At 40.3% G+C, this 14,780-nt stretch overlaps 1 protein-coding gene and 1 non-coding gene across 2 annotated transcripts in view; one reads left to right on the top strand and one right to left on the bottom strand.

Annotated features, from left to right (window-relative positions):
• Nucleotides 1-70: 70 nt before the first annotated feature.
• Nucleotides 71-14,780, top strand: part of ATP2C1 (ATPase, Ca++ transporting, type 2C, member 1) — a 32,466-nt gene continuing 17,756 nt past the window's right edge. The window contains exons 1-4 of the mRNA XM_009866365.1: nucleotides 71-222; nucleotides 10,178-10,288; nucleotides 11,174-11,290; nucleotides 12,133-12,222. Coding sequence (XP_009864667.1) covers nucleotides 217-222; nucleotides 10,178-10,288; nucleotides 11,174-11,290; nucleotides 12,133-12,222 — 324 coding nt within the window. The 5' untranslated portion in view covers nucleotides 71-216. The remainder of the gene's footprint in view (nucleotides 223-10,177; nucleotides 10,289-11,173; nucleotides 11,291-12,132; nucleotides 12,223-14,780) is intronic.
• TRNAS-GCU lies at nucleotides 6,887-6,959 on the bottom strand. The gene has a single exon. It is a non-coding gene; the product is annotated as a tRNA-Ser (tRNA).

Here is a 14,780-nt window from a genome sequence, read left to right as displayed (position 1 = left end):
GTTCGGCTGCTGGGTTTCTTACTCTTTTTCCCCCCCGCCCCTCCCTCTTCTAGCGCTGGTTTCTCTTGCAGATGTCGCTGCAGGTGGGGGCGAAGGGAGCAGTGTGATTGCCTGGGATCTTGGGGCATCTCTCTCTTCACCTTTCAGCTCCTGCTCCAGCGTTGCTGTTGCTAAGGACTTTTATAACTATCGACTCACGTACAATTTCGATGGAAAATGAAGGTAAAAGTCTCATCAGAGTCACTGACTTCATTGGAGCTAAGAGGAATTTTGCATGCAATTTGGTGACAACTCCTACTGGTGCGTGTGTATGCTTTACTGTTCCAGGGGTTTAGAGGGTTGCTCTCATGTGTTAACCTCGTGGTAGGAATTTTGGTCTTGCTTGTTGTAGTTTAAGAATTGTAGGACATCTTTTTTCTTTACTTGTACTGTTGCTTGTTGAATTAATCGCACAGATTTTATTCTCTGTTGACAGATGCTCAAAATATCTATTACATGTTTTAGCTTTCTGTCTTTGGGATAGAAATCTCTTATTTATATAGGGCTTCTGAGCATTAGTTGCTTGGTGTTTGCTTAGATTATATGATTTTGTTAAAATTTAAGGGTGGAATTCATAAGCATTAGATGCATCTTGTGTTCAAATATTTTTGTGCATGTTTTGTATTCTTAACAATTGCTTGATACTCTCTTGGTGTGGAAGTTTTGATTTCTGTCCCTTGAAAGGTCTGGTAGGAAGTCGTAAACTCTGTGTACTGACAGAATTTGCTCTGTTTTGCTTTCTCCTTCTTGTCTAGTTTGGAAATTGCCTGATCCAGGCAGTGTCAGTTTCTCCATGTTAGTTTTGAGTTTATCCTCTGGGAATCTTTGAAAGCCCCTTTCTGTTGGTGATAGTGACTGAGCTTCATTGATCTTTTTTTTCTTTCTTTCTGTTTGGCTCTAGGTGCTGAAACTCTCTGAAATGTGTTATTTTTATTATTATGTAAGGAACTGTTATTAATATGTAAGGAACTGTTGATTCCCTCCCATCTCCCTTATATCATTAGTATTCTTTAAAGATACTGGATTTTTTTTTTTAGCTGACTACAGGATTTTCTTTGCTGTAGAGTGTTACATGACACATAGGAGCTTCTCCCACCCTATTCTGAGCAGAGAGTTGCTTTTTTATAGTTTCACTTGAGCAAAGAATTGGATTGAGTTGTGGGACAAACTCAATTACTTTCTACAGTTGAATATTCTTCTGTTTTGAAATACACTTGTCTTCCAGTACTGGGAAGTTGTAGTAATTGTCAAGTCAAACTGATGTTGAGAACTGTGTAGGTTGTTATAACCTGGCATTTCAGAACTCTTTTCTAACTTTAAAATAATATTAGAATTTTCTTGATTCTTTTTATTGTGTCTTCCAGCTGAATATTTGTAATAAAGAGCTTGGAACTTGTTAGGCAGAAGGAATTTTGGAGTGTGGGGCAGAGTTTCTAGAAGATCGATCTCAGTTTTGAGAGGCTGGCTAGCCGACAGATGTAGTGTCGTTCATTGCCTTTGCATTTCAGTCGCTGTGTTGCAGGTAAAAGGTTTTTGAATGGGCCATACTGGGCCTAGGGGACACGAGGCAAATATAGTGACACCACTGGATAGAAAGAGGGTTGGGGAAAAAAGAAATATCTCTGACATTTGTGTGCTAAAACCAAAATGATAGGAAGACTTTTAATCCCTTTTAGTTCTGCTAACAAAGAAATACTGTATCATGGATGTAGTTTATAATCGAGTTGCGTATGACGGTGTGGCCAATTTTAATTCTTCAGAATGCTGGTAGCACAGAGATGGTATTTCTTAAGTTTCTTACAGCATAAATAAATTACATTTAAAAATTTTTAGTGTTTGTGTGATAGAAGTAACACTAAAAACTTCAGGGGAAGAATAATGCAAAAGATGGTCAGATGCATATTTCAAAGGCAGAAATAAATGCTGTGGTTTATTGAGGGCTTTCAAAATGGAGTAGGCTGCTGAAGGTGGGAGGAAAGCTAAGCCTCAATCAAATAAAAAGACTGAGTTGCTTCTCTTAACATTTTGATTACTTCCTCTCCACTCTGCCACCTCTCCATCTCACAATTCATCCTGCAGACAGGCACATGTATTTACAACTGTATTCCACCCATTTTGGTGTGCTTGGTATTTCTGAGCTGCTTTTCTACCCATTTTGATGTTTTGAGACAGCTAGGTACTAACAGCTTTCATACTGGCACTTCTCAGCACTCTTGAGAAGATCCTTAATATATTTTCTCCAGGAGACAGCCTAAGAATCTTTGTAATCTTGTTGAATAAAGACTGCAGCTAACATATCTAAGCTTGTGGTGTTTTTATTTTGCAAGTTTGCATTTGAAGGTCTCTCTGGTTTGGATATTGAGCAAGAAATGGCAATGTGGTTTTTTTTCTTCTGTATTTGAATGAATATGCAAGATTGGGAAGCAATAAGATGGTTTGGAAAACTGATGTTTTCCTGTGTTAATTCAGTATTCATAAGCAGTACTGTATGTTTACTCTAAACTAGTTAATGTTTTGTCCCTGGACTTTGTGGTTCCTGTGTCTTGTTGCTGGATGACTAAACTTCTGCAAAAATTCATGTATCTCACAGTCATGGGGAAGAGGAAATTTCCCATCATAGGGAGAATTCTGCTTAGCTCAATAAAGCCGTGACTTGCAGGAATGATGTTTGTGTTTCTGTTTGGAAAGACAGAGTTTTGTGACTTCTTGCCACAAGCAGAGCTTTTTCTTTAGTGTAGGCACTCAAGAGAACTTGTGGAGACAAAACATAACTGAGTGCAAACCAGGTTTTGTAGTTTTTGGAGCTCTCCATTGATGCCTTTGGGCCTTTTAAAGTAATTTTCTATAATTTTAATCTGAGGTTTTTTCTTCTGTTTCACCATTGTCTTTTGGACTGTGACAGGTTCTTTGTTCTGCTGAGGATTGTCTTGTAGGAGACAGTCTTTTAGTAGAAAAATGAAGAATACAGTTTAGGTTACATCAAGTTTGAGCTTTTCTGCTTTGAGGCTGGACTGTGCTAAGTAGGAGTTCTGTTTTGTTTCAGAGCCCTTCTGTACCATCCATTTTCAGGCCAGCAAGTGCCTAATGGAAGAGGTCAGAGCAACATTTTCCCACAATTATTCCCCAAAATATGTAAAAGGTTGGTGCAAAATCAGACCAGACTTACTGTAAATACTAAAACCACCATGCCGTGCTTCCGAAATCCTCCTTAATCTCCATTGTTTTTGAGTCCTAGTTATTTGCGGCTAATCTTCAGAGACAACTGTTAACTTCAGCTTATGGTCTGTCAGTAGTAATTTCAGGATTATTTTGATAATTGGATGAATAGTGAGACGCAAGTCAATAATTTGTTTATTTTTTCTCTTTGCAAAAGGTGCTTTAGTTCCTCATGTAATCCTGAGATGACAAATGAATCATTTTTGTTTATCATGTGCTTGAAGTGCAATTGAATTTCCTGATGAGTTTCATGGGTGTTTTTCTTATGTGCTGAAAAAAATGGGCTTAATTGCTAAACAAACAGATTGGAGGTGGATGAATGGGCTTTGATCACAGTGGAATTTTGCAAGAGCGTAAGAATTATTAAGCAGGTTTTAGTTATGAGACCCGCTTATGAGTTGGTGGAAAGAGTTCAGGTGATACCTAATTTACACTAAGTGATAAAATTGGCATTTGCAGTGTTGTTTGTAGAAGCAAGAAGGAATGATAAAGTACAATGCAAGCAAGTGAAGGAAAATTAAATTCAATAATCAAGGTATAATTTTGAGACCAACATCTGTTTCTAGTTATTTGTTTTGTAAACATTGTACTCTAAACAATTAGACGGGATAAAATCAATAACGGGTTGGTAGATGCAGCCTACAGAATCTTCTACAAATGCTTTTAAAATGTTTTTAAGTTGTAAGTTTTCCGTGATGCTTTTTTATGCATATGTAATTCACAAATAAAAAAAAGCTTGATGAATACAAGGTTGCTGCTTTCTTGATACTAATTATAAGAAAGCTCATTACCATAAGTAGAATAATTATGCGGTGAGTTACATTTATGTGTAAATTGGCACTGACACTGACTTGGTCCTGAGAACGGTTGTAAACAGTAAGTTTAGGGTTTTTTTAATTAGAATTTCATTTTGTCACATTATGAAGTAACTGTAACTGTCAAGGATATAATCAACGATTGTGTCTTGGAGCTTCATTTCTTATTTTAAACAAAGAAATATTGATCAAATATTTCTGTTGGTGTTTTTACTTAATACAATTAAATGGCAACTGAAGTTTGCAGATGTCGTGGATACATTGGTTGCGTATCATGGGGTGCTGAAGTTCTTCATTAGTGTTTGCTGTTCAAATGCCACCCTTCATTTTGAGAAGCTCAGCACGTCAAAGTGTACAGGCCAGAAGCAGACTGTTGGAGAGGCTCCATATGATCTTGTTTGTAAGTCTTAATATTCTTGTCTAGAAAGTTAGCAACTCTGGCAAGATAAGCCACTGATCTTTAGACCCAAGGTCTTTTGGCCTTCAACTTCCAAAAGGCTTCATGTGAACTGAGATTTAAGCATAAACGTTTGCTCTCTGAAGTCAAGGTATAGCCTTTGGTGCTCTCTTCTTTGGGTGGTGACTTTCTAAACTGCCCCACTGCCATCGTGCACAAACTTTGCTTTCACCACTTTCACCAAGTGAGTTGATCGCTTTAGCTTGGCCTTAGGATTCTGTATCTATTTGTTCTTTGGATTTAATAAGTGATGACAAGTGTATGAAATGTACAAGCAGATTTTTCCGATATTCAGGGAGTTTTCTTGAACAGGAAGAATTAAAGCTGAATGTTTTGGCCAACCAAATACAGATTGGTCTGATGTGTTTGTCAGTGCATTCATGGTAACTCTGCCACCCCAAGGATTTCAACAACCAGGCTTTAAATTCAGCATTGAATATCCTCTGGAGTATACAGACGTGCTCTAAATCATTTGCAATGATTGAATACTAAGTTTGAATGTTTGGTAGTCTTCTTAAGTTTTGACTGTATTCTACTTAAGTGAGCTGAAGGGAGATAGGTGGTGGGGAAGGTTTCATCTGAATATTTATTGCTATTACTCCTACGGTCTACAGCTCTGCAGTCAGGTTAGGGTATCATTATTTTTGTGAAGTATTTTGTCTAGCTGGAGAGGGCAGTTGTCATTCACAAGGCTTGCAAGAAAACCACATGGAATATGCTACTGTTAGAGAAAATTGCTCAACTTCCCCGTCATGCCGGTAGCCTCAGCTGAACTAGGTGTCCTACTTTGCTTTCTGTTTTTCAAATTGGAGAAGACATGGTGAAGCATCCTGAAAGAGTAAGATATATTTCAGGTTATGGAGACGTGTTTCTCAGAAGTGGTTTCTTAGAAGATATTTTTAGCACATAAGTATTTTTAGGACTTGGAAATAGTTCTCAAGCATTACAGACTACTGTAGAGTTAATATATGCTGGATGTTGAATGGAGTGTCTTAGTCTTTATTACACTGCCTGAAGTAGATGGGATTAGGGATATGTCCCTTTCTAAATATTTGACAACTTTTAAGATTGGGTAGACCCTGAGATTTAAGATGGTTGGGGCCAGTATTCCACATTTCTGACCAACTAAGAAACAGGAATCTGTCGTCTTGTCTACCGAGCAGTTCAGTTCTGCATTATGGCTGATGGTTGGCCATAGTGAAAGTCCTACCTTCTGCACTGCTGAAATAGGCTTTGAAAACAAGGTGGATGTTTTTGAGGCTTACAGGGCGGTTTAGCAGGTTATTTTCATAATTTGGATATTTGTTTCTTTGTTTCATGGGTGGCCTGTGTGCCAGGTTGAATATCACCTTTTTTCTGCAGTGTCTGGCGAAATAACACAATAGCGAGGGGCTGAAACTATGTGACCTCCCAGGGTAGACATACCTCTGCAAAGGAGAACTCGTTAATGCAAATGAATGTTTCTCTTTCCTTCTGGCTTTTTTAGGGACTGGAGTTTTCTGTGTGCACTTCCTTTGATGTGGGGAGTCCTGGTAAAATGTTTTAAGTAAAATACTGTTGAATAGGAACAAATTTCTTTGAATGTTAGAATACAAGGCTACTGCAGCTGTTTCCCCAGAAGTGAAAAATCGTCACACTTTTCGAAAGGAGTCCATTCAAATGAAGAGGGTAGACAGTAACTTCAAAGCTTTCAAAAAGTATTTCTTATCCTGATCAAACAGTACCTCACAGAGCACAAGAGGCTCAATAGCCTGCAAACTTCAGCTTTTTGGGGGCAAGCCCTTTGCAGTGGCAAGCAGAATACTTTTTGCAAATTCATTGGGGATGTTTGTGTTGGCACTTTGCTTGTTGCTCTAAGAAAGCAGGGTTATTTCCCATGCAGGTATCAGTGGCCCACTCCGGCCTCCAGTCAGAAGACGTGGAGACACACCAACCATAACGCTGCTGCCTCCTTTGAGGACGCACGTAGAATTAGTCTCAAGGAGAAAAGACAACACAGAAAGAACCGTGCCTTGCCAATACTGCCTAAGGAGACTTTCCGCTCTGCCCTTTGCAACCGGACTTGTCTATCCCGCATCGGCCTTTTTAGCCATCAGCGTGCTTGTAGCAAGTGTGGGTAGAGCCCTTCCCATATCTTTGCGAAGCCTAGCCATGATGATTTGTGACAGTATAGGATTCTCTGACCAGGTTCTTTTAGGTAATCCACATAGGAAGGGTGTAATGCTTAATGTCAGATGTGTGTATCTGAAGATCATAGAATCATAGAATGGCCTAGGCTGGAAGGGACCTTAGAGATCATTTAATCCAACCTCCCTGTCATGGGCAGGGACACCTCTCAACTAGATCAGGCAACATGTGGAGACCAAACGGGAATCGAACCCGCGACCTTGGTATTAGCAGCACCACGCTCTAACCGACTGAGCTAACTGGCCCCCTAAGATGCTTGATGTTATGTGGGATCACATTTTCTAAGTTACACTTGGCAAAATGTAGAAATGGCAATACACAGCTCGGTCACCATACTGATGTGCCTCCCATTGCCAGTGTCTCTAACCTGCCCGTTTTGAGACAGTTAAGTCCTGCCATCTGCATTGTCTGAGCAAGTCAAGCTAAAATTTTACCCTTAAATATAATTGTACGAATATGTCAATGTCAGTGAGCCCTGCTGGTTGCTAATGGACTCTCCCTACAAAGCCAAGAAGTGGGATGGCAGAGGTAGGTTGTGCATACAGGTCGACAAGCTCTGGTAGCCTATGAGGTGAGGAAACAGTAACATTACTGAAAAGGAGTCACCTAGATTTTTCTTCAGAGGAAACAGAAGGGAACTCTGAATTTCTGGTAGTGTAAGCCTGCTAGACGAATTTGTATTAATTTTTATAAAGGTGCTTTGGTCACTGTTCATTGTCATGATTGATTGCATATTTCTTGGCCTAGAAATGGTGGCGTGTACCCTACATGAGGTCCAAGACAAGTCCTTTCAAGGCAGCTGTTTATTTATGTTAGTTACTACCCTGCTGTGTTGTTCCCTGCTGTGGAGGGAGTTGCAGGTGGGCAGTGGGAAGCTGTGCTCCTAGCTCCTGGAGCTTCTGTGGTCAGGTCGCTGCTGCCTGCCTGCAGCACAGACCAGTTATCCATATAAAAACTTCACGTGCAGTGAAGTTCTGAAGCAGTTTAAGGTATCAACTGATAGATGCTTGAAAATTAATTGTAGCACAGGACACAGGATGGGCAAACATCTTGCTGTATGTGGGTCGAGGCCTTTAATACAAAACGCGGCGGTTTTGGGGCTAGCTCTTGTTGGATGTGCTACTAGGGCTTGCAGAAGCCCTGGTCTCCAGCGTGCAGATAGGGGCAGCAGTGCAGAGGACTGCAGAGAACTTAGTGACAGATCAAAGAAGTAATTGTCCTCTTGCTTTGTGGAAGTAAGGCATACTAAAGGCAAAATTGTTTGCTTGAATGAAATTACTGTGTTCCAGCAGGTAGTAAGCACTTCTTCCAACTACTTTTTTGGGGCCTAAATCTGTTGGCGTAACCCACTTTATATTCTGGAAGGTAGTGGTGAAGGGAAGAATGATCAGTTTCGCATTGGCTAAGCAACTGGATTTAATTGGTAGCAAAATGTTAGATATTTGAAATTGTTCTTTTATGAACTACAAGTGTAGTTTAATCTACACAGATTGTAGAGGTTTTTGAGAAATTAGATGAGGGTCCATCCAGAATTGTTTTACAGGGTGCTAGAGAAAGGAGCTGGCTACAAAAAGACCTTCTGAGCCTTTATTTTTCTAATCCTATGCCAGATATTCTCTGTAGGTTTTTTTCACTGCGTATGGTACAGTGTTCTTTGTAGAAGTGGGAGATAATATGAATGAAATGCATTCAAAGTCAATGGCTTTTTGAGTCTCTCACAAAGAGCTTGTCAAAATAGGCTTTGTTGTAGCACAGTTCTTCTGCACTTATGAGAATTTATTTGGAAAAGCCTGATCTCTGAGAGTATTTTAACATTTTTGTTTAAGGATATTTATTTTCTAAGGATATCCTCAAAAAGCATGCTATCAGAGTTTCCGAAATCCTAATTGATAATGTTAGGACAATGATCTGTTATGGTTTTTTTTTTTTTGGAGTAGTTCTTTGTGTTTAGCAGCCATGTCAGTTGGAAAAAGATTCTTCTCAAAACTAAAACTTGTAATGGCTGTCAGGTCATTTCTGCCTACTCTTGCTGGGAAAGTATGGTTGCTCAGCAGTTTTCTTGAGAATGTGGAGTCGTCTTGGTCAGGGTCATTAATGGTTACAGACTCGTTTTGAAACAGCACTTAGGCTTAATGGTTTGCAGCCTGAAACCAGTGATTGGTAGCTAACAGCGTGAGTGTGGTATTTATTTTTAATAAAAATCAAAAGTAGCACTTAGGATGGGAAAATACTTTAAAGAAAAGAACATGAGCTAGTAATTCTGTCAGGTGTTTTGTCAAAGGGACGATTGTGGCAGAATTCTGGATGAGGGTTTGGTTTAGAGAAGTGGGGTCCAAGAGAACTGAAACAGAAGTAAGGTTAAAATCCAAAGATGGGCCCCTGAGATGAGGTCTTTGTGGACTCTAACTAGGTGAGCGGCTAGAAGAATAAATATTGAATTGAATTAATCTCAGCTCTTGCATTTGAATAGAAACAGCATGCAGTATAGAAAATGAAGATTGTCATGCCTTTTTTTAGGGCATATAAATGCTGGAAACTTTTACTGTCAACTTGAAGTACTTTATGTTATAATCTAAGCTACATCATTCATAGGGGATATTATACAAGATAATAATTATTTTTTTAAAGCATAAAAGCACCTATTCAATTTCTGTGCAAGTGTAATGGGAAAACCATTCCTGTGCTGTGTGCGTTTTCATGTTAGGTGTCCTCCAGTTAATGGAGGAGGACATGTGTGCCACGCGATGGACAAGATGTTAATTGTGGGTGCAGTAAGATAGCGAGGGGCCAGGAAGAGTATTGTTCCAGCTTCTCATTTAATGAGCAAGAGTTCGGGAACTCTAAAGCTTCATTAAATATCAAAGCTGTCCTGAGCTGTGTGATCAATGTTGCTGCTGCACTGTTCTGCAGTTCAAAAAATTTTATCTTCCTAAAATTACAGGAAAACACTAATTTATATAGTGCTGACTTGAAGCTTATGCACCATAGCCAAGTTTTATGATTTCACTTGCATCCATGCTCTTCTTGGAGATTTTCTCATGTGGTTTCTCATTTCACTGTCTACAAAAAAAATGTCAGTAGGCCTGCCTACACCACCTTCATTAATGAGTAGAAAGTAGGGGCAGGGAGAGAAATTTATCTGGAGTGATTACTTTCTGACCGGGTAGTGATGATAATGAGCTACAGGATTAAGAATTTAGTTAATTGTTAAGATCTTTGTCATCACTGAACACATCATTACAGAAATTAGTCTTCTCAGTTGCACATACCGTGTTTTCTTTTATTATTGCAGGTCGTACTGCAATACTGAAAATAACCTGAATTATAGATTTTGGTTTTTTATGAAGTGCAAGTTATCAAACCGACCTTTCACTGGCACTAGTACTCCATTGCTCTGGTATATGTTGTTTGAAATGAAATGGTAGTGCTCCCCTTTCCTTCAGACTTTGGTTTTCGTTCTTAGGTTGCACGTCTTCAAAAAATCCCTGATGGTGACAATGAGACAATGATTCCTGTACTGTCTTCAAAAAAAGCAAGTGAATTGCCAGTTGATGAAGTAGCAAGCATTCTGCAAGTAAGTGATTTTGTATCTCTTAAGAACGCCTTGATGTTGTCAAACAGCAAGTTTGATATTTCTTAAAGATAGATCTTGTCATTGAGAGTTTATGCATTATCATGCAGTTTGATACTAGCTATTGTCTACTTGTAAGAGCATGGTCATTTTTAAATTGTTACTTGACATGCTCTGATCTCTAACATTTTCCAAAAATTGGGTATTTGGAGGGGGGATAAGATTCAACTTGAATATTTTTGGCTTTCTGTGTGCTTTGAAGATTGCTTTTTGTTAATAAAAATCCTGGAGTCAATCTTCCTGTAAAATTCTGTCCTGTTTTTCATAGCTATTGCTTCCATTTCTCTAAGGAATCCTTAATGCATTTTATTTATTTTCCATTTGAAGCGGAGGAACAGGATTGAGAAAGCTTACCAGTGACAGATTTATGAACCATTGTCGGGATTACTTTTCATGATAAATGGTCTTTTTTTTTCATTTTCTGCATGGTTGACTGCTTGAGGAGTACCCCATGATAAATGCTGCTCCCTGGCAGCTCAAGGCTTTGAAGCTGTTGCTGTCATTTGGCCAAGTAGCTCCTGCCAGAATGCTCACAAGCCTGACCTGTGCCCACTTTGGCTTCCTGAAGAGTTTTTCCTGCAGGGAAGATCAGTAATCATTCAGAGATGTGAAACAACACCCGCTACTGTAGTTCTGCTGTGAATTTTTGTTGAATCTCTTAAGTACTGGCAAACTGAGTTTGAAAATATTGATTGGTTAGCTTTTATTGCCACACCAACATGGGTATGAAGCTTGTCTTTCTGGTGCTGGCTGAATTTGTATAATCTCAGGCTCTGTAATTTATCAGTGCAATTGCTGACTGTGGTGTTCTTTGTGTATTTTATTTAGGCTAATCTTCAGAATGGCTTAAAAAACTGTGAAGTTTGTCATAGACGGGCATTCCATGGATGGAATGAATTTGATATTAGTGAAGATGAACCACTGTGGAAAAAATACATTTCCCAGGTTAAGATTTTTGTCCTTTGTGCTTTTTGGTTTTAATGCTTGTCCATAACTTTGCTCTGCATTATTTGGCTTCAATGTGCATGAACATATTCTGTTAAACGTGAGGAAACTCTAGTTGAACAGGAAATTGTAACTTCTATAATTTCTATCTAATTTACCTATTAGAAGAGCTTTTATTTAGGTACATGCCAGTGGTTTTATTACATGATTTGTTCTTGAATGCATGTTCATAACTAGCCGAAGGGTACCATTCATAACTAGCTTTGAATGTGCTTATCGTATACTTTTAGAATGTTCTTCTCTTTAATTGTAGGAATGTTCTTTTTTTATAACACTGCTCAAAAAAAGACCATGTTCGCAACCAGCTGTCATGTAGAACTAAGATCCTTTATTATGTTAGCCTTAGAAATCTGAAGAAAGTGTATGATCTAAAAGGAACACTTGTATCTTGTAAAACAAGAAATTAAATGAACACAAGTTATGAAATATATTGCTGCCTTGTAATGATGGTTGCTGGGAACAGGATCAGCATTACCTCAAAGACATCTTGAATGTATTTCAGGCTTCTTTTTATTTATTAAAACATGAATCAAGAAATGTAAGAAAGTTTTTTTCCTGCTATGTCTTGAATATGGTCTATTCAAGGTCTTTGATAGTTAAAAAAACCCAACCTCTCAAATATTTGAACAGTACAGAGTCTGTTTTTCTTTGCACTGGTAGGCTAGAAACATTTTAATTATAGAACAATATGTTTCAAAAATAGATCAAATGTGCTTTGAGGGGTAGATAAAATGGTCTTTCTGTCAAGAATATTGCTGAATTACTCTTTTGTTTAATTTCAGTTTAAAAATCCCCTTATTATGCTTCTCCTGGCATCTGCAGTCATCAGTGTTTTAATGCATCAGTTTGATGATGCCGTCAGTATCACCGTGGTAAGGAACTACACTTCTGTCTCCATTGGGAGTGCTTCACCAGGAGGGACCATGGGAATTTTCAGCATCACATGAATGCCAGAGTGGGATGGAATCGCTTGATTCTAATTAACTGTAGAATCATAAAATCATAGAACAGGTTTGGCTGGAAGAGACCTTCAAGATCATCAAGTCCTAGCCTTATCAATACCACTAAACCATGTCCTTCAAGGCAACATCTACCCATCTCTTAAACACTTCCAGAGATGGTGACTCAACCACCTCCCTGGGCAGACTGTTTCAATGCCTGACAACCCTCTCAGTAAAAAAATTCTTCCTAATATCCAACCTGAACCTCCCCCGGCATAACTTAAGGCCATTTCTCCTCACCCTGTCACTCACCGCTAGGGAGAACAGACCAACCCCCGCCTCCCTGCAACCTCCTTTCAAGTAGTAGAGAGCGAGAAGATCTCCCCTCAATCTCCTTTTCTCCAGGCTAAACAGCCCCAGATCCCTCAGCTATTCCCCATATGACATATGTTCCAAATCCTTTACCAGCTTGGCAGCCCACCTCTGGGCCCTCTCCAGCACCTCAATGTCCCTCTTGTAGTGAGGGGCCCAAAACTGGACACAGTACTCGAGGAGTGGCCCCACCAAAGCTGAATACAGGGGCATCATCACCTCCCGGCTCCTGCTGGCAACACCAATCCTGATACAGGCCAGGATGCCATTGGCCACCTGGGCACACTGCTGGCTCATGTTCAGCCGGCCATCTGTTAACCCCCTCAGATCCCTCTCAGCCTGGCATCTCTCCAGCCGCTCCTTCCTAAGCCTGTAGCGCCGCTGGGGGTTGTTGTGGCCAAAGTGCAGGATGCGGCATTTAGCTTGGCCCAGCGATCCAGCCTACCTAGATCCCTCTGGAGAGCCTCTCTGCCCTCAAGCAGATCAACACTTCCACCCAGCTTGGTGTCATCTTCAAACTTACTGAAGGTGCACTCCATCCCCTGGTCCAAATCATTAATAAAGGTGTTAAAGAGGAACAGCCCCCGTACTGAGCCCTGGGGGACACCACTTGTGACCGGCTGCCAACTGGATTTAACTCCGTTGACCACAACTCTTTGGACTCGGCTGTCTAACCAGTTTTTCACCCAGCGAAGCGTATGCCCGTCCAAGCCAAGAGCAGTCAGTTTCTCTAGGAGAATGCTGTGGCCAACATGTCAAATGCCTTACTAAAGTCAAAGTAGACGACATCCACAGCCTTTCCTTCACCCAGCAAGTGGGTTACCCTGTCACAGAAGGAGATCAGGTTTTTTAAACAGGACCTGCCCTTCATAAACCCATGCTGACTGGATCTGATCACCTGGTAGTCCCACATGTGCTGCATAATGGAAAACAGAATGATCTGCTCCAGCAGCTTCCCTGGCACTGAAGTCAAACTGACAGGCTTGTAATTTCCCGGATCATCCTCCAACCCTTTTTGAGACGTGGTTTGAGTTCCAATCAGCTGGGACATCCCCAGTCAGCCAGGACTGCTGATAAATGATGGACAGTGGCTTGGTGAGCACTTCTGCCGGTTCTCTCAGCACTCTAGGATGAATCCCGTCTGGACCCATAGATTTGTGCACATCGGTGTGGAGAAGCAGGTCGCTGACCGTCTCCTCCTGGATTGTGAGGGGCGCATTTTGATCCTGGTTGTTGTCTCTTGGCTTAGGTGGCTGGCTTCCTTCAGTACGGGTGTTTCTATTACTGAAGACTGAGGCAAAGAAGGCATTAAGCACCTCAGCCTTATTCTCGTCTTTGGTTACTATATTTCCTCCTGAGTCTAGTACAGGATGGAGGTTCTCCCTGGTCTTTCTCTTGTTAATTTATTTGTAGAGACTTTTCTTACTGTGCTTTACCTCCAAAGCCAGATTAATTCTAGCTGGGCTTTGGACCTTCTAATTATCTCCCTGCATAACCTAACAATATTCTTGTACTCGTTGTGAGTGGCCTGCCCCCTCTTCCAGAGGCCATAAACTCTCCTTTTTTCCCTGATTTTCAGCCAAGTCTCCCTATTCAGCCAGGCTGGTCTTCTTTGCCACCAGCTCATCTTATGGCACGTGGGGATGTCCTGCTCCTGTGCCTTTAAGACTTCCTTCTTAAAAAGTATCCAGCTTTCCTGGACCCCTATACCCTTCAAAACTGACTCCCAAGGAATTCTATCAAGTAACCTCCTGAACAAGTTGGAGTCTGCCCTTTGTGAGGAATTTTTGGTGTCTTCTGTGTAATTTTTATGTTACGTTAAGAATAACCCTTCTGTGAATTTGCTTGACAGATGTAATCTTTTAAAGCATGAAAAAGAAACGCAACCTGAGCTCTCTAGAAATAGCAAAAGGAAAATAGAAGTTTTAATAGACAAGCTTTTCTGTTTGTGTCATGGATCTCCCTCCACGGCTGTCTCTTGCCCACTGTTCAGAAACATGAAACAGAGGAAGTTTTTCTTCAAAATCCCTGTCAAGTTATTAATCTTATTTTTAGTAAAGTCAGGTTATTGAGTTCTTGCTCATCGCTAGGGCCAATGAAAATAGGTAGTAGCATCA

Source organism: Apaloderma vittatum, unplaced genomic scaffold (genome assembly GCF_000703405.1).
Source record: "Apaloderma vittatum isolate BGI_N311 unplaced genomic scaffold, ASM70340v1 scaffold26423, whole genome shotgun sequence".
Classification (NCBI taxonomy): domain Eukaryota; kingdom Metazoa; phylum Chordata; class Aves; order Trogoniformes; family Trogonidae; genus Apaloderma; species Apaloderma vittatum.
Note: the sequence above shows the minus strand (reverse complement) of the source record. Positions and strands in the feature narration are given on the sequence as shown.